Source organism: Miniopterus natalensis, chromosome 1 (assembly GCF_054644295.1).
Source record: "Miniopterus natalensis isolate mMinNat1 chromosome 1, mMinNat1.hap1, whole genome shotgun sequence".
Lineage (NCBI taxonomy): Eukaryota > Metazoa > Chordata > Mammalia > Chiroptera > Miniopteridae > Miniopterus > Miniopterus natalensis.
Window position 1 is genome coordinate 68,692,285 of NC_142081.1, and position 25,124 is coordinate 68,717,408.

A 25,124-nucleotide genomic window follows, 5' to 3' on the forward strand; every position below is an offset into this window, starting at 1 on the left:
TAAAATTAATTTCCAAGAAGCATGATTGGCAGTCAGCTTCCTAGGATATGCGAACACAGTTCCTGTCTTTGCATCTACCTCCACCTGCTCAGGTTTGGCTTCTCTACATGGCAGACTCATTAACTGGTTCTTAAAACTGCCCCTTTCTGTGATGCTTAGTTTCTTCCCTTATTATCCTATGCTGTTCCTTGGGCCTCCTCCCTCTTGGCACTCCTATGACTCTCCCTAGTGCCCCACCCCCAGCCTTGCTGCAGCTCTGAGCAGGCCAGGAAGGTCAGCACTCACCTGGCTGTCAGTAAGTGGGAGCCAGTAGATGCAGGGAGCTGCCTTGGTCTTGCGGAAAAGGTCATCTAGGAGCTTGGCTGGTGGCTCTTCCTGAGCTTTTTCTGAGGTGGAAGAAAGTGAGTCAGACTTGATGCATAGGACCGTGTCCCATCCCATTTGGGTCACTTTGCCCTGCACCAGTGGACACGTGTGACCCCACAGCTAAGTACCTTTCTTCTCACTCTTCTTTTCTTTGGACTTGGCACGTTCCTTGCGGCGGCGGTCACGGGACCGTGATCGGGAACGGGGCCCTTCTCGAACTTTATCCCGATCCCATTCACGCTCTGATCGAGTTCTCTCCCGCCGCTCCATTTCCCGTTCCCGCTCTGCCCACTGTTCCCGCACTGCCCGCTCCTGCTCCCTCTGCTCTGCTCGGGGATGCTGTGGTGGCTGGGCTGGGGGTGGGGGTGGAGGGTGCAGGGGCCGTGGTACCCCCTGTTCCTCTGTCTTAGTTTCAGAGGGACGGTCCACCAAAAGGCCCCGGTGAAAATCCAGCTGTGGGTAGGAGGGACAAGGACAGTCAGGATGGAGATAACAACACTCTCACAGAAGGAGCCCAGGTACCAGGGGACAGAGACTTTGGAGCCCTTGGTTCAACTAAAGAAACCAAAGACGAGGGAGAGAAAAAGCATCTCAGGAGAGGATGGCCTCCCCTGCTTCTACCCGTTTGTTTCTTACCTCATCTTGCTCAGCATAGTCGGCACAAAGGAATTTGGGATTGGACTGGGGCCATTTGACCCCATGTAGAGCCGTGCGGGTGGCAACTGCTTCCTCTACTGTTGAGTACTGGTAGAGGAAAGGAGAAGGCAGAGGGACCTTTAATCTCTCCCACTTTCCACAATGCCCTCAAACCTGCCACGCTGGTCACAAAAGGAAACATGCAACAACCTAGAGCTTCTGTTCCTCACCGTTACAAAGCAATGAGATTTGATCTTGTCAATCCAGAAGGCCTCTTCCACCAGAGTTCCTGTACGTCCCAACAATTCCTTCAGTTGGCCTAAAGTGAAAGGACGAACCTGCCAACGAAAGCAGAACAATACTCATATAACTAGTATTAAGGTTTCCCAAGTTGCTGTCACAGGAGTATAGCTTCAAAGTTTGCTGAGGGCAGAGAAGTGAGGAACCCTCCGGTAGTAACAAGAGGAGAGTGGTAACGCTCACTAAGGCGTTATGTGTCAGCCCCTCAGCAAATTCTCAAGAAAACCTGCAAGATGATACTTTTTTCTCCCCTTTTTCAGATAAAGAGACAGGTTGTGAGGTTAAGTAGCTGGCTCAGAGTCAATCTGTTTCCTTAGGAGTTGAACCTAAGAAGCATGAGTCCAAAGCTCAAACTCAACAAGGCTGCAATGTGGGAAACAATGACTTACCAAATTGGAGATGTGCACGATGTTACTGATCTTGCCTCTTGGTGGGGAGGGCACCTGAGCAGTTCGGACTGGATCGTCAATTGTAATGGAAACTCCAGACTTCTGCTGGCTAATGGAACGTCGTGTTAAAGTATCTCCTAAAGTCACTATCAAATAAGAGCACACGAATGGTTTTCAGAAGGGAACATGACTTTTTTTTAATTGATTTTTTTTTTTTTTTTGAGAGAGAGGGAGGGAGAAACAGATGTGAAAAAGAAACATCGATTGGCTGCCTCCTGAACACCCCGTACTAGGGATTGAGCCTGAAAACCGGGCATATGCCCTGACCTTGAATCAACTGGAGACCTTTTGGTACCTGGGATGACACTCAACCAACTGATCCACAATGACCAGGGCAACATGATTTTTATTCCTGACCCAGGAGTCACTCTTCTATCTAAATATGTTGAGCACCTCTAATGTACAAGGTATTGTCTAGGGTAATCTCATTAAGGGGACTGAAAGATTAAATAGTCAAAACTGGCCCTGAAGTAGCTTAATAACCAGGAGGGGTAGAGAAAGACTGATATGTAAAATACTCTAAATAAAAGGCAGGAAATATTAAAAGAAGTCCAAATAAAGTGCTCTGGAGATTTGGGAAGCTGCACTGTTTCACTCATTAATGGTCCACCCACCTTTCTTTACTTCATGCTCCACAGGTGGGGGTAAGGCCACCTCTACTGAAACCTGGGGAGGTATGGGGGGTTCTGCTTCAGGCTCTTTTTCTTCTTCCTCTTCTTCCCTCTGCCCATTCTCCTGGCCCTCTGCAGGTACTACCTGTAAAGTATCAGACACAGAGGGATTCTTAAACACTGGCGCCTTCTTTTCAGCCTCTGGTTTCCTGGTGAGAGAGTGGTACAGTTAACCTAGCACGTGTCTTCCATTAGAGGAATATTTCATCAAGTTAACCTCCAACACATCATGGGATTGTTAATGCCTCAACTCTGCCACAAGGAAAAACTAAGGCAGGAGTTCCACAGATTTTCTTCTGTATAAGGTAAGATAGTAAATATTTTTAGGCTTTGTGAGCTATACAGTTTCTGTTGCAACTATTCAACTCTGACTTTACAGCACAGAGCAGCCACAGATATGAATTGGTGTGACTGTGTTCTAATAAAACTTTACTTATTACAGGCAACAGGTTGGATTCAGTAGTCCACTGACCCCCTAAAAGGATCAATTAACTCATATTTCTGCAGAGATGGGAGATTGCCCCTTTAGGACTCCACCATAGCTCCTCAGATGCCCGCTGTCTCCACTGCTTCCTCCCTCAACACTGGGGTACAGGAGCCTTACCTGAGTAACGGTCCGGCATATTTTCAGCCCTTTGTCATGCGTCCCATCATCACCATTACGCTCTGTCTCATCCTCAGAGATTCGAGAGTCATCAGCATGAAGATCCACAACAGCCTCCTGCCCCGCCAGGGGTTTGATGTCGGGGATGAGGCTCTGGGACACAGATACCCCCCCACCCCGTTACACTGGGCCCATGTCTACTCCCACCTCAATGTGTCTCATCCTCCCTTCCCTGGCTCCTCCCACCTCACCTTGAGTGATTCAGTGGTGATACTGATGGAGGGTTTCTTCTGTGTGGTGGCTGTGCTGGCTCCCCAACGCCGCTTCCGACAAGGCTGGCCCCCCTCTGTGTCACTGTTTCCAGCTGGTACCCCCTTGGTAGCTGCTGTTCCCAAGAAATAGGACCCAACAGTTAGATGGTCTCAGGCCCTCTGCTGGTTCACACTATAACATCCACAGACAGCCTTCAATTGGAATTTTAGTAAAAGGTTAACTTAAGGAAATTATATTTGTGCACTGGGGAAACCATGCTTCAAAATTAAAGGACTGCAGCCACTTCCTGACAGATGAAAACTACTCCTCTCTGAAGGCAACAGGGAAGAGTAACCAGGTTAGTGACTAGTTTAAACTTTTAGTGGTAGAAATATCTAATGTACTGGGGAAGAAAGACTGAGAAGGATATGGGAATGCAAAAAAAAATAAGATTGTGATATTAAAATCTACATAAAGTTAATCTAAGAGCATGATGTGATCTGATTATGCTTTAGGTTAATTTTCACACTGTAGATTGGTATTTAAGTTATGAAGATCTATTACATTTTTGTCCATTTAAAGTTTCTCATTGGGAAAAATTTTTAAATGTTGCTGTTTGAGGTATGGGCACTCTCATTTCCTCAGATGCTCTCTTACTATAAAGTATAAACTGTTAAGCTTTATATAGGAGTCTCTCAAACCCACTCCTGGTTTTGAGGGTTCAGACATCTGAAAGAATAAATGCATGTAGGACTAGGTAAGAAATGGTAAACGCCTCAAAATCTATCTCACTAGAGTTAAGAAAGAAATGTGACTGGGGAAAAATGATAGGGATTGTCTAATGTTTTGAATTTCAAAATGGAACCCTACATATGCCAAAAAGATGTACAATTGCTGAGTGGAGGTCCTGAGGCAGAAGGGGGTGACCCAAGAATACCATTGAGAGAGAATGGGAATCTATTTATCTGTGAACTCTGGTTTTTATGGTATTCTTGGCCTTTATCAGGAATTTGGGGCTAGACTTACAGACAACGGAGATCTTCCTCTTGAATGATTTAGGCAGCAAACTCTGTATAGAGAAGAAAAAGGGGAAAAAAGAGAAAGAGACACACCCCACAGAGAGGGGGGAAGGAGGTTAGATGGGGCAGTCTTAGCTTAAGCTTCAAAGACACAGAGAGAGAGAGAGACACAGAGACAGACAGAGACCAAAACAGAAGCGGCAAACGGCAAAAACGAAGCAGAATCAATGCAAGTTAGAGAAATAAGAGAAAAAAATAAAACCAAACATCACAGCGGGAAAAGTCATCTAGTTCATATCACACCTATGTATTAGCTTAACCAGAAATAAGCTGGAAGAGGGATTTAATAACCTCCCAGCCCTTCAAAGGTGTTGGTCAGGACCTCTTCCACTGTGTCTATGGGGCAAGAGGATGCCAAGCCCAAGCTGCGCCCAGAACTGGGTCATCTGGCCTCCAAGGTCTTCCTTGCTAACTTGGGGAAAACATGAGGAAACTAGGAAAACTGACTTTGGGATGGCAACTTTAGCAAGGTAACCGTTCTCCTTTTCTCAGTGTCCAGCCTGACATCCATTCATAGTGGCTTCTAGTCATTAAGACAGCTGATTGTCAAGGTTGTTCAGACCCCCAACACACTGTGGAAAAGGGCAGCACTGGACCCACTGGAAATGAGGCCCTTGAGCAAAGTGCCCAGAAAGAACTTCAAGGTGTCTTTGGTAAAGGAAGGTTTCTATAAGGGCAGATTGTCCCCAGGGAGAGTCTCAGACTTTCTAACCACTGTATGGAGTTCTAGTAAAGCCTTACTGTTTCCTCCCCAACCAGGGCTTAAGCCTTAGGGGCCCTGCCAAGGACTAGAAACTTCCAAAGTTGCTTTCAAACAAGTTTCTGTCCCAAACACTCTGTGAGAGAAAAACTAAGGGCAGAGCAAAAAGAGGAATAGAGAGAAAAGGGGGAACAGAGCATTTTTAGAATTAATGCTTATTTCTGGAAAAACTAAGAACTACTACCCTTTTTAAGGGCAGGGCATTACCCTCTTGATGAAATCATCTTTCCCCATCCACCCCCCACATAGCCCTGTTTGTGTCATCTAACCAAGTCTCCTTGGTCTCCGTTAAGGGCCAGCCTGACCCCTAGCCAGGCTGCTCTTGATGGGTAAGTTAGTGAGAGAAAAAAAAGTCTTAATTAAAACAGGAAAAACATGAACCAAATAAATAAATAAATAAATCCAATAAAGAAATCAGAAAAATAAAGATAAAGAAAAAATTAAAATAAAAAGATTAAAAAAAAGAAGAAAATAAAGAGGAAAATAAACTAGGAATATGACAAATGTTCCAGGTACCATCTCACACCTGGGATCTTCAGTTCAGCCAATCGCACCTCACTGTGTACTGTATCTAGTCAACCGCCGGTCCAATCAGAATGAGCCCTCCCTGCTAGGCGCTGTGCAATTGGTGGGGGGTTGGGTTGGCAAAAAAGGTGGGCGCACGGCGTGGTGGTCAGCACGGCAATGCCAGAGTCCTCCCAGGGGCGCAGGGGGGGCGGGAGGGAAACGTGTAGGGGGACGCTGCCCAGTTTCCATGATGTCAAGACAGTTCACTGGTGGTGGCCAGGCTCAGCCAGGGGTACAGGGGGGAAAAGGGGCAGAGACATCAGTCCCAGCCCTGTAGGGGCATCATCTTGCAGTCCCTGATGAGATGGCCTGTGAGCAGCAGAAATGGTCCTGGCCTTTTATCGTGAGAGGCAGGCAGGACCTTATGTCCACCAGTGGCAAGCTGCAGCAATACCACCACCCAATACTTGGAATCCTGGTGATGACTCCAGAGTCCCTTTCTCCTCTGCCTGTAACTGGGGAGGGGGGTCCTCTCACCGAGTGGGATCATGGAGCCTCTGATGAAGGCAGCCTGGGGTAGAAGGTGGATAGCCCCAGGACCTGGCACACATTCAGCAACAAGGTCAGAATGCTTTTCTTCTGAGAGTTGTGTGTGGCATCTCTTCAGGGACTCCAGCTGAGACAGTGGTTCCAGTCAGGTGGATGGATAAGCCCCTGCCTCCAGGGATGGAGGAGAAGTTCGAGCAACCAACATGCTGCCCTTCACCATGGACAACACGGACCAGAGGAAAGTCCATCTGATGAGGAAGTGGTGATACAGGGCTGGGCTGTCATCAGCATTAAATCCCTGGGCTCAGACCCTAGACTTCTCTGCAGGGTTCCTAGTCGTCACAGCTTAAGCAGAGAGCCCCACTCGGTATTTTACAGCATCGCATTGTGATGACAAACATTGACTCTTTAGGTCTTGGTGCCCTAGACAGGGATCACAGCAGTTTGTAGCAAAGAAGGTAACCCACAGTCCTCAAAAGGGTAAGGGCATGTGAGCAGGCGCCCCAGCACTGACACAAGCTCTTCTTGGGGTGTCCCAAATAGGGAGATGGTGCAAGTCCACCCCTTTCCAAATGCTTTTTGCTTTCTCAATACAAGTCTCTCCAGAACAGTGCTCTTCTTGGCCCCCTGATGTAAGCAAGGCAGGGAGGCAAAAGGGGGCCCATCACAGGATCCCATATACATGCCCCCCGCTGGCCAAGACACCTGGACAGCAGACTCGGCTCTGATTGGGCAGCTCAGTAGCAGCGGGTGGGTCCAGAGGAAGAGGCGGCATCAGCGATTGGCCAGTTGGGCAGGGTTATATTTTACGGGCGGATTACCGTACATGAGGTACTTGGACAAAGTTTTAAGAAGGACCTTGTAATAAATAATATTCTGCACATCAAATCACTTTCACCGGCCCCCACCCCCCGCAACACACACCAAAGAAAGGCTACACACACAACAGTCCCTCCCACCCTGTTACCCCACTCCCAAACCCAGCTAATTCTTTCTGTTACTTGAAGAGCCAAGTAGACTTTTGCTAGCTCTGATGGGGGAGGCCCCTGAATTGGGCGCAGGACACTAGACAATACATATGCCAAAAAAGGACGTAGAGGAGTTATGGAAATGGAGAAGGGGACTTTGGAATCACCCCAGGTGCTGGTTTCTAAGTAGCTACATCTCTGCAATGAGACCACTTGGGGGCAGATGATGAACAAAAATTCCTCAGGATGGCCGGTCATCTGAGAACCACCAAAGCCCACTAGATGGCGTTTAGCTACAACAGACTTAAAAAGGAGGGAAAGCTAAAGGAGTTCCCACAGGGAAAAGCTGGAGAAGGTAGCTGGGAAAGGTGAGTCCCAGTCTTAAAGGGCCATTAACTGACTTTCCCGTTAGTTACAAACTTCCAGAGTCTGGACTACATTACTTCCCCATCAAGAAAAGGGAAAGAATGAACCCTATCCGCATCACAAGGGGTTTCCCTTGCTAAACCAGTGAACTCTCCCTTGGCCCTACTCTGACAGGAGTCTCTGCCTATCCCCTACTTTAGCTATCCAACTGTAGATGAGGGATCACCAGAGCGGTCCACTCTTTCCCCTAGGTCCACTCCTGCCCGCCCACCCCAATGGGCAGCTTGAAGATTTACCTCTTTCTTCTCCTCATCTTCTGCACTGCCCTCTGGGCGGTCATCATTGCTGACTTGGTCTGCAACAGGCATGGGGGGCTCTGGCACCTCATTTTCAGGTCTGTTTTCACTTGTATCCATGGTCACTTCCTCCTTCTCCTCACTGACAGTATAGGGAGAGGTTGGGAGGGAAGGGCAGGAAAGAACCAAGGGGAAGAGAGAACAAAATGTTAGGTTTGGGGTCAGGAAATTCCCATGCCTCATCACTTGGGTGGGCTGGGAGAGCTGCTTTTCCCTCAGGAAAAGTGGGAAACAGTTTTCCTTGGGGAAGTGCATAGATCAGAGCAACCACATTCACCAACTGCCCAGATGGGATAAAACTGTTATTGCTGGGTCAGGATTCCCAACTGTTCTTAGGTAATTAACCAAAGTACTCTTACATGATGAGAAACAGCACCCTCCCCCCACCCAAAACAGTCCCTCAAAAGTGACTGTGATTTGCCCACAACCTTGTGGCCTCTCGGTCCCCTGGCCACAGGCACCTTTATTTAACAAAACTATATGACAAACTAAGGGAAGCCTGATTCTTGGAGAATGACCATGGCAGTGGCAAATGATCCCAACCTTGTATTTAACCAACTGCTTAATAAGTAAAGGCCTACTGACCCATAGGATCTGGAGACACCAGGAATGGAGAGATGGTGGGGGTGGGGACTGTAAGGAAGGTAGGGCTGGTGAGGGTTCAAGCTTCAACAAGAACCCTCTCGTCTTAAAAGGAAAAACTAAAACTGCTGAAGAGTATGAAAGCTCAGAGAAGAAATCAGGCCACTTTTACCTGCTCAGAGGTGTAGGAATTGTTCTTACATTCTGCTTTCGCCCAGTTTCTCCCATTCCCTCATTCCAACTTCCAAGAGATAAAGAGAGTAGGCCTCCCAGTCAGGACACACCGTCCCCCATACCATGCATCTTGCCCCCACAAATACTGAACCCACCATCCCCCAATCACACAAGTTATCTCCCATTTCAGGCAATGAACCCCAGAAACTCACTTCAGATAAACTATTTTCCCTTCTTCTTTTCTGTCTTCATCCCTAACTTCTACCTCTAATCTCACCCCTAGTACCACCCAAACACTGGGGTAAAATAAAAAATGAAAAAAAATCAAAATGAGATGATCAGGGGCCTAAGTCTCAAAAGGAAAACCAAACCTCCCCAGGCTGATAACCACCACCAGGAAATTCAGCATTCCCGATAGGCTGACTGACACTCAGAGGTCAGAACAGCTTCCCCAGAGCAGGCAGGGAGGGATGCACAGGAATGGGGGGAGGGGAAATCGGAACTGTGCCCCCAGTTAACAGGCCCCCACAGAAACACAAGATTCAACTCTCTAAATCTAAAAAAAAAAGCTTATCCAAAAAATACCTATTTCTCACAGGGAGAGGACAAGTGGGGCCAATTAGAAATCAGGCAGGAAGGACAAAGGGGGAAAACAGAATGATTGAAAACAAACCAAAACGAAAGAGGGAATGAAAGCCAAGGGGAAGAGAAGGAAGACGAGCTGGGCTAGAGCGGTGGGGAAAGGGGGATACATGGAAATGTGAAGCTCTCACCCTTCTTTGCTTTCTGATAACATGATTTTTTTTTCTCCCCCTGGAAGTGCTGTTTATCCCTTTCTGGAATGGAAGAAATAACAAAAACCAAACAAAAAATCCTAAAAAATTAAAAAAACAAAAAACAAAACACCTTCCTTGTCCCAAGATCCCACCACCTCCTCCCCAGCCACCCGATCCAGAGCGAGAAAATCGAGATGGAGCAACTGGGGATCCAAAAAATGGTAAATGGAAAGGGAGGTGGTGGTGGTGGTGAGGGGAGGCTAAAATAGATCTGGATTTTAAGAGATAAGCGTTAAGTCCTCACGGCAAACCCCGAGTTCGGCTGGATTGGTCTCTCTGGAGGAGGAGGAGGAAGAGGGCCAGGCTGCTGGTAGTGGCTGGCTCTATTGTATTAGCGGAGCAGCGGCGATCAGCCGGAGACATGCAGGGGAGCCATCTTGCCACTTACCCAGCAGCCCGTGTGTGCGGATGGGGGAGGGCCCTGCTGCAGCAGGGGAGGGGAAAGGAAAGAGGGAGGGCGCTGAGTGAGCAAGGTTCTTATCCTCTGGCAGGCCACAGGGAGCTCACTGCTGGCTCAATAGGTCTGGCCTTTTTCCTTCTTTTCTCAGGTTACAACAGCTACCAAGGCCTAACCCCGCTGGGAGAGGGTGCTCTCTCCCTGTCTTCCCAGGGGGCGGGGAGGGGGCTGGGTAGAGAGGACAAAGTTACAGCTGCTTGCCTGGAAGATTCCAGAGAACAGAAGCAAGGAAAACTGCAGAGCAGGGAGTGAAAAACGATTAAAGAGGGCAGATAACAATGCCAAAGTTGAAAAAGACACAGAATGGAGGGTCATACGCAATTTTTTATGTGCCCACCTTCCTCTCTTCAAAAAACCAGGCATGAAACCTTGAAACCAGATCAGCCAGTCAGCTGGTAAAGGTGGGATGAGAATTAGCACTATCCAATCACTACAGTAACTGGTTGCTCATCCCAAGCATTGATGTGTTTCTACTCCTGCCTGTGCTTTCTCCAGGGATGTTGGAAGTGAACAAGCAGACAAGAGTTCCTTTTTGAATGACCAGTGTGGGGGTGGGTGGCGTGGTGGAAGAGGAGTCTCTGAAGAGATGACAGACAACTTTGTTTCATAGAGTCTTTAATAAGGTCACCCTGCCCCAGGGCCCACTGGAGACAGAAAAGGATAAACGGCAAGGGGACCTTGGGTAGCTGAAGCAAGGAGGCAATTCTTGGAGTAAGGGCTCCAAGGTGAGGGCTCTGGATAAGAAACGGAAATGAGAGAGCAGTTATAGGGGGTGTGGGCGATCTGCTGGGCAGAAAGTGATTGGGAACTAAGTGGAAATTATTATGGGCATCTTCACCAGCCTAAATGTGAAATGGGAAGCTGACTAACCATTCATAAAACACTCAGCAGATGCACAAAAATAATCATTTGTGGACTGCAAAGATGGTCTTTTGGTATCCTAGTGGTAGTAGAGGTTTAACTCTAGGACAAGCTTCTGGGTACTTAACCAAAAGCTTAGTGTTCATCTCATTTGCTATATCAGAGCTTTTAGGCAAGAATAAAATTTCCTCCCTACTGCTTAAAATCTTAAACTTACATGCCAAATGAATACTAAAGAGGTCATGTAGTTTATTTTATACATTACCGTAAAGGTTCCCAGTCTCCTCAGTAAGATTGAGAACTTTGGAGTCAAAGTGACTAGGGCCCAATCCTGGCCCTGGTCCCACACCCATACAAGTTGTGTGATACTGGGCAAGTTCCTAATCCTTTCTGTGCTTTTCCTTCTTAAATTATAAAGTGGGGATAACAACAATACATATGTCGAGGAACAGTATAATAAGGGTTCACACTTAAGGGTCTGGTTTGAACGACAACCCAAGTTGAGGTAAGGATGTGCATAAACACATGTCTGGTTAATAGGCCATTATCTCATTTGATGTCACCTATGGAGTTTTTCCCCCCTCACAGTGGAATGCTCTTTCTCTGATACAAAGGCTTTCAGTAATTGGCCTGACCGGTTTTCCGCAATACCCTATCACTCTGTATAACCACTGGTTTACTTGCCCCTCAACCTCCATCCTGCAGAGTTCCTCGGGGTCAGGGACTGCATCCCTTGGCGCCTAGCCCAAGGCCTAACACAAAGAAATGTTCAGTAAATACTTCTGAATTAGGTTGTCATTGTGGGTATCAAGTGGACACTTTAATAAGTGCTTGCTGACCTAAAAGTTTTCTTCTTAAAAAATTGTTTTGTTTAGAATTCCCACAAATAATGTTACCTTTAAATATTCTCAAATAAATGCTCCCTGCCCATCAACTGTCCTAAAACACTTTCAGCTGCCAATAGCCCTCTCCAGAAGAAGTTTCCTTGGAGGAAAAAAAAAAAGTTCTTTTACTGGGAATTTTACCTCTTTTTAAAATAAGTATTTTACCATGTTATCCTTGGCCTTAAGGCACAGCAAGTTTGTGCTATTTCCCCATGATTAATTCTGTGGGATACCAAAATTCCCAAGGCTTTAAAAGAAAGAATCCTTGAAATTGCCCCAAAAAGGGACTCAATCTATTTGCAAGACCAGTCCAAAAGCCTTGTTAGCTAAATGTCAGAGCCCCACACAGCTTTTCCTTATAGTCTCTAAAAGGACAAAGGCATCTAGCTTCCCACTTATTTAAGTTCTCACACAAATGTTTCTCATAACTCTGAAATATATGTGAAATTACATAGGGGTTAGGGTGTGTGTGGAGGGGGTTACCTATCCATAATTAAATAGCTCAGAAGCATTTATAACCCAGAAGGATAGGACTACTTGGAGGCTAATAACCTCACACTACAGTTAATAACTGAATATGAATGAGATTCAGAGAGGCTAATGGAAAAGGAAATTTTATAAGTTTATGTTTGAAGTTTAGTTTTTGTAGAAAATTCATGAGGAGGTGATGTGAAAGTTATTAAGAAATAGGACTTGACCACCAGGCAGTGAGATTTAAATACAGAACACTCTTAGGAGCATACTAGTTCCAAGATAACCAAGGTTAGTATGAGTTTAGCGGATATGTCCTTAGATACCAACTTCTCAATGAGCAAACTCTACTGATGACAATAAATTCTACTTTTTTATTATGCATCAATTGGCATAGTGGCACTGTAGGTCCCTGGGGAGTATAATTACACTGTCATATTGGCTTAAAGGGCCATTTTCTTCCTCCTACTCAGGCAAAAAGCCCTAAATTGCTATTGCAAGGTTTATACACACAGTAAGGCTGTCTTTAGAAAAATTCAGGTTTGAATTAACTACTGCTCACATATAAAGTCTTTTTTCCCCCCTCTATTTTTTTTTGAAATGTAAAAAAAGAGTATCATTATTTTTTGCTGTATGAGGACATTTTTGTTATATTCATAGCAGGCAGAAGATTGTATTTTGGAATAGGGCTCAACTGAAACAGAACTGCGGCTCACAAATTCCTGCTCCAAGCAATGAAAAAGGTACCTTACCTCATAAATCTAGAATTCCTCAGGGCACAATCAGAATCAGAATGGATTTAACCAAGCACAGCATAAAAGTTAGGCAATCTCTTCCAAGTGGTGAGAAGTCCTTGAAGTAAAGTCTAATTTTTTTTTTTAACACATTACTGAATCAATAGGACCTAGTTACTTAATCAATAGGCCCTAGGCTCTATTTTTATTAGTCATGTGACTTCTTATTAAAACAGAGCAAAACCAGGGTTAAGTCACAAATGGTCTTTTCCATGTAATACTGTTGATCCCACTTTTAAAATGCGTCATGGTTCCTGAAGTCACCCAGATGAACAATAGAACTGGTGGGGGTAGGGGGGGGAGGTGAAAGACCAAGAGTGTTGTACCAAGGCCTCCAGAAATATAGGCAACCTTCTCAAAGATTCATTTACCAAATCCAATCCCAGATGCAAGGTAGGCAGAAGGAAAGCAGGTAAGAGGGATGTATGTGAACTACTCCTAAACTCACATTGCATTGCTAATCTAGAGGCTGTTCCACTGAACCTTGCCTATGCAACAATGGACAATCTCAGTATTTGCCCAAAGTGTCACGTGTCTATATCACCTTGCCAGAATCATGTAGACTAGATTATCTTAGTCATAAAATGAAGATCAAAGCTACCTTTAACTGGGGAGAAAAATTACATATGACTCCAAGCCTCACTTGCCCTGGACTGCATGCTAAAGTACAGAAATAAAGTTGCTTCAAAACAGCATAAAGTGCTGTTCTGTTGCCAGGATCTCATAGACACACAGAATTTTAGGGCAAGCAAAGAGCTTTTTAGAAAATCACTTGCTTCTCAAGATGCATAGGAGGCAGTTTCTCATGCCCAATTAGTAGCAGGTTGTCAACATCTACTTCCAAACTGCCATTATGCAAAGGACATGCTGTACCCCATGGGATAGGGATGGGGAGGCAAGTATTCTCTTTGGATGATGGACATGGAAGGGAAGGTGTCACCCCATTTCCTCATCGATGGTGTAGCTGGGGAAATCCTGAACACCTTCCAGAATCCGCTGGGTTCTCACTTTATGGTCCTAGAAGAAAAACCCTTTCCAAAGGAGAATATACTCATCCCAAAAAGGAAAAACAAAAACTTTTCAAAGGAAGAATGAACTTTTGGTTTCAAATAAAAAACGTAATGGCCACAAGATGGCAGCAGAGGCAAGAATATTGGAACGGACAGTAGCAAGGTAAGTATTACCAAGGCAAAAGCTATATAGTCAAGAGTATAGAACTATTATTAAAGTCATAAAAAAAATGAGATAATAAAATCATGTCACCTGCCCACCACCCTCCAAAATCAAAAGTAAAAGGATAGTCTAACGTTCTCAGAAGAGTGTAAGTTATTAGACTTTTACATAAAGGAAAAAATCATGCTAGTAGTATAGCATTAAAATTACATAGAAACAATCATGGAACAACTTTAGGTCAACTGTCTATATAGTCTATATAGAACATTCACCAAAGCAGTACCAGATTCCTGATGTCTAAAAACTAAGCATCTTATTTCCACAATGCTTTTCTTTTTCATTTCCTGTGAGAATCTGAAACCAGAATTTTGGTTCAATGGCTTCTTAATTTATAATGCCTAGCTCAGAATAACGAATGTCCAATTACAAATTTAATTTGATATGAGTATTTTTCTAGAACTAAATACAAGGAATAAAAAACTCACATTGTCTACAAGACAAAATCAATTCAAGAATCTTAGAGACCAAGAATAAACTTTGGACTTGAAACGGACTTCATATTTTGCTATATGCTGTAACAGTTAACATAAATGTGTCTAATAAAATGACGAGTGATAAACAAGAAAAGTACAGAAACTAAAACAAAGCAGCAGCACCCTCCTGTATCTTTCTTTGTAGACCCTCAATACCTTTTATTAACCTGTATTCCCAGGCTTAGACGTAGCTGGTAAATGGGAGTTAAAGATTGAGTTAAGATGTCCTGGGTCAATTCCCTCACACTGTCTTGAGTTTGGAAACAAGACTCTGCTGCCTGCTCCTTAAAGGAAATCAACTATTTTAGTCAAATAATCCCAGATATGTGTTTCTTTATGCTCTCACCACCATTTTTCAGACTAACTTAAGAGTTCTGGTGGCAGCTCCCAACACAGGAACTGAAGTCTAGCCTTTGTCCAGATAAAGCTCTGCCTTCATGTTTTAAAAGGAAACTAGGACTGCTTAGTCAAAGAACCCTACGGAGCAAAGAACTATCGCACACTCCTAGTTCCTTGTTATACCCCAGTCAAGATGTATCACTTACACAGTGGGATGAATCCTTTCTGATTCTGGTAGGTGAGAGGTCGGAGTCTCTGAGGTTTGGGGCTGTGTGGCAGCTGGTGGCTCTGCCTCTTCAGCTTCACACTTCTTTGGGCTCTCCTGTCAGGACAAACATAGCAAAACAAACATAGCAACATACTTAAATCTGCTGCATTCCTTTTCTTTAACCTGGAGCTGGTTAAAGGCATAGAAGGATATACACTGTACCAACTCCACACACAGCTCTATATATCTTTGTTATACCATTTTATAAAGCAGAATGGAATATTGCTTAAATAATTTCCATGCCAGCAATAATTTTATTAGAATTCTTTTGAGAGAACCAAGAAAATGCTTCCTTTTGAGCAGAAAAATGGAGAAGTTCTGTGGAAGAACTGACCCCAAGAGCCTTGGAGCTGAGAATTCAGCCTCACGAACCAGGGAATTAAAAATGAGTTAAGTGAAATCTAACAGGTATCCCCAGCCTTCTACATTTCTAATGAACCTTGTTCAGACTGACCTTTCAGTTTTATAGCTAAGACAAAAGGGAAAATCATGCCTAATTCTCTCTCTCCCTCTAGGGAGAGGGTATAATAGCGTACCCGCTCAGGCTGTACCCTCTGAGTCACATGCTTTTCGGCTGGCTCAGGTTGGCTCATAGGCCTCACTTGAATAGAGGATGAGGTGGAAGTCCTCTCCTTTGGCTCAAGGACCTGCAGTTGTGGCACTGGTGGAGTTGCAACCTCCTGACCAGAAGAGGGATCTTTGGTTTCAGTGTAGCTGGTGCTGCTGTCCCTGGAGACTCCAGGACTCAGAGACTGAAGAAACGAAAACACATAAGGCATATTATTTTATGTGGTATATGTTCAGTAGATCACTGAGTTTTCCAACTTCTGCTGACCCAATTTAATACTTTCAACCTTTTTGTCCCTGTGTTTATTCCTGTTTGAGTTAGTAGCTTCCCTGACTTCTTAGATTATTCAAAAAATTACTTATTAAGCCCCACTAGGTGCTGGGTACTGGAATACACATGTAAGAAGCATGTCCATAGCCTCAAGAAGTTTACAGTCTAGTGAAAGAGATGGATAAATGAACTAAAAAAAAAAAAAAAAAATTTAAAATTCTTATATTTGGAACCAAAGAGGCTCAAAATTAAAAAAGGACCCTATTTAGGGATCAATGAATTGAAAATTAGACTCTGAAATGAGGGGGAAATAATCACTGAACTGAGGACTAAAGGAAGCTTTTCCTATTTCTGCCAGAAAATAGGTTTTCCTAGGATTGAAAAACACCAGCATACAGACAGAACATCAATGCACCCAGGATACTCCCACACTTACTTTTCTGCTGTTGCTTGATGCTGAACGTGAACGAGAACGGGAACGTGACCTAGACTCTGATGTTGATCTGGAGCCCATCTTGGAACTACCACGAGGGTTGGCATGAGATGCATCTCTCTTCTTAGATCTTGGAGGTGAGTGAGACTGAGAGCCTGAACTATCAGGAGACCGAGATCTTGATCTAGAACTGGAAGATGAAGATGAGGAGGACCGGCTAGAGGACGAGTCAGCTAACCGTTTCAATCTGTGGCTTGGGAGAAGGGTATGAGAAACCCTTCTGCCTTCTTTTTGTTCCAAAGACGGCTGTTTCAGAGATTCCTCAGTGATCCCTTTGGGAGGCGCTACTTCCTCAATTTTTAGAGGGAGTGGTGGAGCAGATTTGCCTAACTCAGTTTCAGGACCCTTCTGGGTTGAGGATTCAGCTAGTGTGCTTTTCTGAACTAGAGACAGGACACTCTCCTCTGGAACTTTCTCTGCTGAGGATTCTGCTTTGGTGTCTGCAGGGCTTGACAAGAGAGACAAGCCTCCCGCCAACTGGACAGTATGCTGAGATATTAATAGCTCCCTGGCCTCAGCATCTGTATTAGGAGGAGATAACTGAATGAGAACAGGGGGAGCTGGGCCTTCCATGGGCTCTACTTCTTCGCTCTGAAGTTGTGCATTAGGTGGTGGTGAAGATGCTTCCTTGGTAAGTAAAGGTGGGGGAGTCTCCTCCTCACTGGCAGTTTGCTCTGGTTGTAGCATAAGAGGGGCCTTCTCCAGATCTTCAGTCAATTGAGGAGGGGAAGGGGACTTTGATTTTTCCTCCAAGCCTTTTGAAGGTTTTAATTCTCTTTCTTCTTCCTCAAGGGGAGAAGCTGTTTTCATCTCTCTCTCCTGCTGAGGTCTGGCCAGATGACTTTTTCTACTAGCCTCTTCCTGGGACCTTGTAACTCTCCCTCCCCTCTCCAACCCCTCCTGTTCCTGGGATCTTATGGTTTGGGATCTCTCGTCCATCAGCTCTTCTGGTTTTGTTCTGGGCATCTCTTCCCCCTCTTCTTCCTCAAGCTGTTTGAGAACTGGTGCATCCCTAGATTTTAGTCCCTCATCGTCTTCTTCCTCCTCTTCTTCCTCTTCTTCCTCTTCCTCCTCCTCCTCTTCTTCCTCCTCTGTTTTCAAATTTCGATCTGCTCTGACCCTCAGATTTCTGGAAGGTGTTTCTTGATCCTCTTCCTCCTCAGCAGCCTGGCTGCACTCAGAGAGTTTAGCTGCTCTTGCCTGAAAGAAAAGATAGATATACAATGGTTCCAAGTATATTTGCTCAATATCAACAGAGAAAAAGTATCTCACAAGACACAGAGGAAGGAGAAATTCAATGACATGATTTCAGCAACACAGAGACAAGTGTGACAGTCAACAAGCATGACTAATATGGAATCTTATGAGAATCAAAATAGAGTGACCAAAAAGAATATAATAGTAAAAATTTCTAGTTCGTTTTTTTTTTTCTTAACCTTTATTGTTGAAAGTACTACAGATGTCCCTCCCTTTTTCCCCCATTGATTCCCTCCACCCCGCATCCACCCCACCTCCAGGCTGTCCCCATACCAATGTCTGTGTCCAAAGATTATGCATATAAGTTCTTAGATTAATATCACCCCAGCCACTCCCCCACCCCCCTTCCCTCTGAGATCCCTCATCTAGTTAATTTTTTAGCTTCAAGTTTTAAAAATAAATATAAACTGAACATCTAGAAAGTGGGGGGCCCGGCCGGGCGTGACTCAGCGGTTGAGCGTCGACCTGGGATCCAGGCGATCGGGGTTCGATTCCCGGTCAGGGCACATGCCTGGGTTGTGGGCTCGATCAATGACTCTCTCATCATTGATGTTTCTGTCTCTCTCTCTCTCCCTCTCCTTTCCTCTGTCTGAAATCAATAAAGATATATTAAAAAAAAAAAAAAAAGAAAGTGGGGGGACTGACCTATTATCATTTAATGTGATTTTTATCATTTTGGTATATTTTATTTTCCCCCATTATTTCTTTTCTTTTTTTCTTTTTTTAATATATCTTTATTGATTTCAGACAGAGGAAAGGAGAGGGAAAGAGAGAGAGACAGAAACATCAATGATGAGAGAGTCATTGATCGAGCCCACAACCCAGGCATGTGCCCTGACCGGGAATCGAACCCCGATCGCCTGGATCCCAGGTCGACGCTCAACCGCTGAGTCACGCCCGGCCGGGCTCCCCCATTATTTCTTTTCCATAGTCGTAATTACACTAAACATATACTTTTATATTCTGCTCACTTAACATCATATCATATAGCTTTAAGGTTTTAACTAAATAATTAATTATATATTTTATAATAATGTGCTTTAGGAATATAGACCAACCTACTAACTTTCACAATTAAGTTTTACTTTTTACATATTCACTTAGAAATCTGAAGGCCAGAGCACATCTAAATTTAAAAAAAAATTAAGAAGAAAAAGATGATAAAGACGAGAAAGAAGATGAGTGTATGGAAATCTAGAGAGACACCAATTCTGAAATAGTTTGAGAAGGAGGAGATATCCAAAGTATTACCCAAAGAGGTGATGGATGCTTTAGGAGGTATTTGAGTTACCTGTCTGACCCTGGATGATCGTCTTTCTCCTTTCCTTGGTTTTTCATCATCAGAGTCACCTTTCTCTTCAGAAATGGAGGAGCTTTTTCCTATTAAATGAAAGAAAATCAAGTCAGACTCATGACATGAACACTCATTCAAGGCTGCTTTCTAACTCAATCAATCATAGCATATGAGCCGGTCAGTACACATTTCTATCAATTTCTTTGACTTCTATGCAGAAAAAAGGCTATATAAAGTCCTAAGGGTCAAGATCTTAATAATAATTCCTGCTATGTATGTCTATAATATTTTTACTATCTCAAAGCCAATTCACTTAGTACAAATAACTCAAATAAATGTAAAATAACTATCAAGGGCTTCAAACTGTCTAGCAGAGATGTGCAAATACAAAGTATACTTATTTCTATAAAATGTTTTCTCACTCTGAATCAAAACTCAAGATTTTACTATGCTCAATGTCTATTTTTTTGGTTTGCCTATTGCTACCACTAGTTTTGACCAAAGTACTACAATTAATATGCCAGTTTGTAAAATAACAATCTCATGAAATAAGTACTTAGACAAATGATTTTCAGGGCCCTAAAGTTCTTAGAAATTACTAGAGGCAAACTGGACAGGGCTTCAGAAATGAGCCCTTCTCAATTATGTTTTATATACGGCGCTCAAGGTGAGATTTTTTTTTTAAAGGAAAAGTTCTATTAAAAGAATGCTTGGAAACTACCAATCTAGGGCACTCCAAATAATAGCCCCATGTAAAATTGAAAAAACTTTCACATTTCACGAAGGATGGTAACTGTGGGTAAATCACTTAATTAATTTGGTTTCAATGACTTGACTGAGAAAAAGGAGGGAATGGGCTGGAAGGTTTCCAAATTTCCTACTAGTATTAAAACATTATATAGAGTATCAATGCAAATACTGATGAAAAGCAGTTTAGAAAACAGCTTAAAGATCATTATATCCAGATACTTACTGAGCTAGATTGGGCTCAATTTTAATACAGTACAAAAGGTATGTTCTACACTAATAGTATTTAAACTGGTGGCAAATAAAGCAGGTGGTATAAGCTCCAACCCAAGGTCTTCTCTTACTTCTATATTTCAACAATCTAAAATGAACTAGTATTTGCTCCTGTTATTAAAAGGAGAAAGTTATAAAATGAACTAGAAGACTGCATATATTTTGTAAAACTTTAACCTCATGATCAACTTATTAATGGAATCTCTGCAAATACACAACTTTTTATCTGGGTTAATGAATAAAGACTTGCATTATAGGTGTGTGTATAGGATTTATGGTTAAGACATACAGTGACAGGCCAGATTCTTTAGTAAACATTTAAAGAATAATCTGTAAGAAATCAATAAATAATGTAGTGGCTATAATAATCAATAGCAATGTCATAATTCAATGACCTGGAATAGGTTAAATTATAAAATGAGTAAAACCAAAAGATAATATTTCCCATGAATTTTAGGCAAAACTCCTTTGTAAGTATAAAAGAAAGAAACAGATTTATTATTGTTTTATAAAAAAGAAAAAAAGGCAGAGGCTGTGGGACAGAATTTATCTGCCTATTCAGGTAGAGCACAGACAACTTTTAGGGCAGCAAAAATACTCTGTGTAATAATACTGTAATGATGGATACACGTCATTAACATTTGTCCAAGCCCAGAGAATTTTCAAAAGTGAACCCAAAGGAAAACTATGGACTTTGGATGATTATGATGTGTTGATGTAGGTGTATCAATTTTAAGAAATGTACCACTCTGGTGAGGGGATGCTGATAGTGGGGCAAGCTATGCATATGTGGGGCAAAGGGCATATGGAAACGCTCGGAACTTTCCTCTCGATTTTGCTGTGAACCTAAAATTGCTCTAAAAAACAAAAACCATTACCCAGATGCTCAAGAGTTAAAAAAAAAAAAAAAAAAAAGATAACCACGTTGGAGGGAAGGTCAAGATTTTCCTATTGCAGGTATTTTAAGCTTATACACAGACCAAGAGAAAATTGGAAAATGTATATACCACAGTATCAACTGTTATTTTAGTTTGTGGAACTACTGATGATTTAAAAACTTGTTTTTTTCTACTTTTTCCAAATTTTTTTGGATGAACACATGCTACTTTTAAAAATAAGAAAACAAACATTGCCTGGCCAGGTGTGGCTCAGCGGTTGAGCATCGACCTAGGATCCAGGAGATCGCGGTTTGATTCCCAGTCAGGGCACACACCCGGGTTGCGGGTTGGATCCCCAGTTGGGGGCGTGCAGGAGGCAGCCGAACAATGACGACTCTCTCATCACTGATGTTTCTAGCTCTCTCCCTTCCTCTCTCTGAAATCAATAAAGATATATTTAAAAAAAAAAAAAAAATACTTTTTTTTTAAGGATAAAATCCTTAACTCTGAAGGGAAAACCTACAAAAGGTTCTCTGATACTCCTCAAATACTATAAACAGCTAAAATTCATAGACCTAGCCACCCCAAGTACTTTTATCACTGCAAGTTCTATATAAGAAACATTCTTTTTGTTTTATTTTCACTTTAAAAACAAGTTATAAGCACATATTTAAATTCACATGAAAGATGCTTTGTGGTAAATAACAGGCTTTCAGTAAGCACCTATATGCTCTGATTAACCAAACATAATTTTGGGGGGGAGGGGCATGTACAAAGTTAGCCAGACATAAATGTGTTAAACAGGTCAAATAAGAGTTTTAGAGTTGTGATTTTAAAGTTAGGCATGTACAAGCAAATAGCTTCTTTCTCCGCTTACTGTAAGCAGCATCCATTCTATTGGATCATATTATTATTATTATTTTTAAAAATATATCTTTACTGATTTTAGAGAGAGAAAAGGAGAGGGGGAGAGAGAGATAGAAACATCAACGAGAGTCACTGATCAGCTGTCTCCTGCACACTCCCTACTGGGGACTGAGCCCAAAATCTGGGCATGTGCCCTGACCGGGAACCAAACCTCGATCTCCTGGATCATAGGTGAATGCTCATCCACTGAGACATGCCGGCCAGGCAGATCGTATTATTTTGATATTGCAAAATGGCAGTGACAGGATTCTAGGTGATTACTCTTCTGTAAGCACTTCAGTAATAAGGATGAGGGTTAAAATGAGCAGGGCTGTTCAGAAAGTTTTGGTCATTGTGTTGCAAAGAATGTGACAACATGAAACAAGAGCTTAGTAAGCAATGCAAAATCTAAGGAATAGATGAGGAATCTCTAGCTTTTAGTACAAAGCTGGTAAGATGAAGACAACCTTCTGGGAAAGGTGCCATCTTTTATTATGAGTACATGGCCACGTAAGTGTCCTAAGCCAGATGTGAATAATATGTGTAGAAACTGAGGATCTTTAGCAAAGAATGGAGCTAATAGTGGTAACATGTTAATAAATATATTTCAGGAATTGAAAAGTAAGTCAGGGTAAATGTAAGATCTCCAAGACTCCAAAGCCAGAAGCCTTCAGGAGAAAGGAAAAGGTGGCTGCCAGAGAGTGTAGAATGTATTAAAGTGAAGAATGTAAGAGTCATATTGGAAACCAGTTTCTTCATCCTAGAAAACAAATCCCTGGGCAGGATTTGCAGGACTCAAGTAAGGTAGCTAAAGATCAAAGCAAAGCCTGTGGCCAAAGGATATCCTTGGGTTTGAATAAAGTGCAGGAATTAAGAAAATGGAGACCTGGAAATGCCGCCAAACCTAAATCTGAGTCATGGTAGCTGTGTAAGTAACATTATCTAGCATTTCTCCAGAATCTTAGCATCTAGATTTACTATAAGAAAAAGGAGTAAGTACCATATGCTCTGTAAGCCAAACGCTGGCTGAGAGCCTCTGGGGCTATCCCTCTGTTTAAAAAACCTGTATTCTAAATATTCTTTTATTTTATTTAACCCTCACCGAGGATATTTTTTCCAATGCTTTTCAGAGAGAGTGGCAGGGAGCGAGAGAAACATTGATGTGAGAGAGACACATTGATTGGTTGCCTCATGCTCTCACCCAATGGGTGGAGCCTGTACCAAGGTACATGCCCCCGACCAGAATCAAACCCAGGACCCTTCAGTCCACAGGCCGATGCTCTAACCACTAAGCCAAACTGGCTAGGGCTAAAATATTCATTTTTTAATATTCTGGTATTTACTTTTCCTCCTAATTTTCCTAGATCAGGCTCTTTTTGAAGAAATTAACATAAGGATTTTTGTATACCCAGTCATGATCTTTAAAGGCAATCCAGACAACTTCTGACTACTGGAGGGTGGACACTGACTCCCAATACCTTAGGAAATCTGAAGAAAGTGGAGAGATAAGAAGTCAAGAAGGAGAGCCAGGGAGGACTTTATAAACCAAATCCTTCCTCTTTGGAATTTTGTCTATAGCACATAAACAGGAGGTTGCCAGAATATAAGCCAAGGATCCTGATTAAATATAATACTGAAAAACTATTCTTTCATTCATTCATACATTGAGATGATCAAAAGAACTACAAGAGGACTTTAAAAAATTTAGAATCCCACAAGTCACATTCTCAGAGATTCTCAGGGTAGGGTCCAGGAATCCATATTCTTAAAAACAGTAAACTAGCGCTGGCCAGTGTGGCTCAGTTAGTTGGAGCATTATACTGAACACCAAAAGATGGAAGGTTTGGTCGGGGTGCATACGGAAGGCAACTGATGTTTCTCTCTCACATCGATATTTCTCTCTTCCTCTCTCTGAAATCAATTAAAAGCAAAACAAAACCCAGTAAACTAAAAAAAGTCCTGGGGTGCCACTACTGAGTAGCACAATATGTTACTAAGAACCCTACTTTAATCAAAATCTTTTTAAATTTTTTTAGTTGATTTCAGAGAGGAATGGAGAAAGGGAGAAATAGAAACATCAATGATGAGCCCAGCCAGCGTGGCTCAGCGGTTGAGTGTTGACCTATGACCCAGGAGATCATGGTTCCATTCCCGGTCAGGGTACACGCCCAGGATTTGGGCTACATCCCCAGTAGGGGATGTGAAAGAGGCCGCTGATCAATGACTCTCTTATCATTTGATGTTTCTGTTTCTCTCCCTTCCTCTCTCTAAAATCAATAAAGACAAGAAAAGAAAAAAGAAAAGAAGAGGGCAACCCAATAGTTTCTGGCTTATGGTAGACTGACATTGTACCCCCAAAAGAATCTAATTTCTGGGTAAACTCCAGGTACTACCACTGATCCAATTAAGCACAGCTAGAAATGCAAACTACCAATCCATTTAGGACGCTAACCAAATTCTGTACCACATCTATAAGATTTCTAGCCAAGATCAGAAGAGCATATCTGGCAACTGTTAGCTGTACTCTACTAATTTACTACTTTCATCTAATTTATTTTTCACCTCTCTCTTACCTTTTTCCTTTTACTTGCTTGTTTTTGTTTTCTTCCACTAATGACAGCCATAGGCAGAGTCCTGCTGATGGCATAAAGCACTGAAGAGACTGGCTACCCTCATTCTAAATCTTTATTTGCTTTTGAAACCTTATTTCTATGTCATGAACTATTCCTCATTTTCATTTTATACTACATTTAAACTGAGACACGTTCTTTCTTTAAAAAAATTCCTTATCAAATCATGTTCCTATCAAGAATCTTCAATGGTTCTCTCATTACCTTTAGAATAAAAAAGCTCATACACATTGCCTTGATATTCAAAGCCTTCTGCAATATTATCTCAATCTACCTTTTTAATTGTTTCTCTATTCTTAAATATTAAAGAATACTTTACACTGGCTAGATTAGTTTGGTACCTCTCCTTTAGAGAGAACATATTCATTCCTATCTCTATACCTCTATTTCTTCCTAGGAATACTCTAATCTCCTCTGTGCCAATTCAAATCTTACCCATTTTAAAGGCTCAGCTCAAATCCTACAGCTTCATGAGGCTCTCTCTAAATCACACTAGTCCTCAGAAAGTTTTTTACTCTTTTAAATTCATATGGTACATGTGTCTGTACTACTTATGTCACTTAAAAACATACT

General features: G+C 42.7%; 1 protein-coding gene across 5 annotated transcripts in view; it reads right to left on the bottom strand.

Moving 5' to 3' along the window:
* The window catches only part of ACIN1 (apoptotic chromatin condensation inducer 1), a 32,357-nt gene that overhangs the window by 1,349 nt on the left and 5,884 nt on the right, over window positions 1–25,124 (bottom strand). For 2 of the 5 annotated variants that reach the window (XM_087822913.1, XM_087822910.1), the window contains 14 exons: window positions 19,115–19,203; window positions 16,510–17,766; window positions 15,772–15,987; window positions 15,174–15,289; window positions 7,804–7,945; window positions 4,305–4,347; window positions 3,278–3,411; window positions 3,027–3,179; window positions 2,366–2,507; window positions 1,692–1,837; window positions 1,233–1,340; window positions 1,003–1,110; window positions 495–819; window positions 286–386 (listed from right to left, as the gene is read on the bottom strand). In XM_087822913.1, the coding sequence (XP_087679039.1) occupies window positions 286–386; window positions 495–819; window positions 1,003–1,110; window positions 1,233–1,340; window positions 1,692–1,837; window positions 2,366–2,507; window positions 3,027–3,179; window positions 3,278–3,411; window positions 4,305–4,347; window positions 7,804–7,945; window positions 15,174–15,289; window positions 15,772–15,987; window positions 16,510–17,766; window positions 19,115–19,203 (3,080 nt within the window). Of the gene's footprint in view, window positions 1–285; window positions 387–494; window positions 820–1,002; window positions 1,111–1,232; window positions 1,341–1,691; window positions 1,838–2,365; window positions 2,508–3,026; window positions 3,180–3,277; window positions 3,412–4,304; window positions 4,348–7,803; window positions 7,946–9,392; window positions 9,680–9,699; window positions 10,509–15,173; window positions 15,290–15,771; window positions 15,988–16,509; window positions 17,767–19,114; window positions 19,204–25,124 lie in introns of those variants that run through there. The other 3 variants (XM_087822918.1, XM_087822925.1, XM_087822924.1) reach the window with 3 other exon arrangements.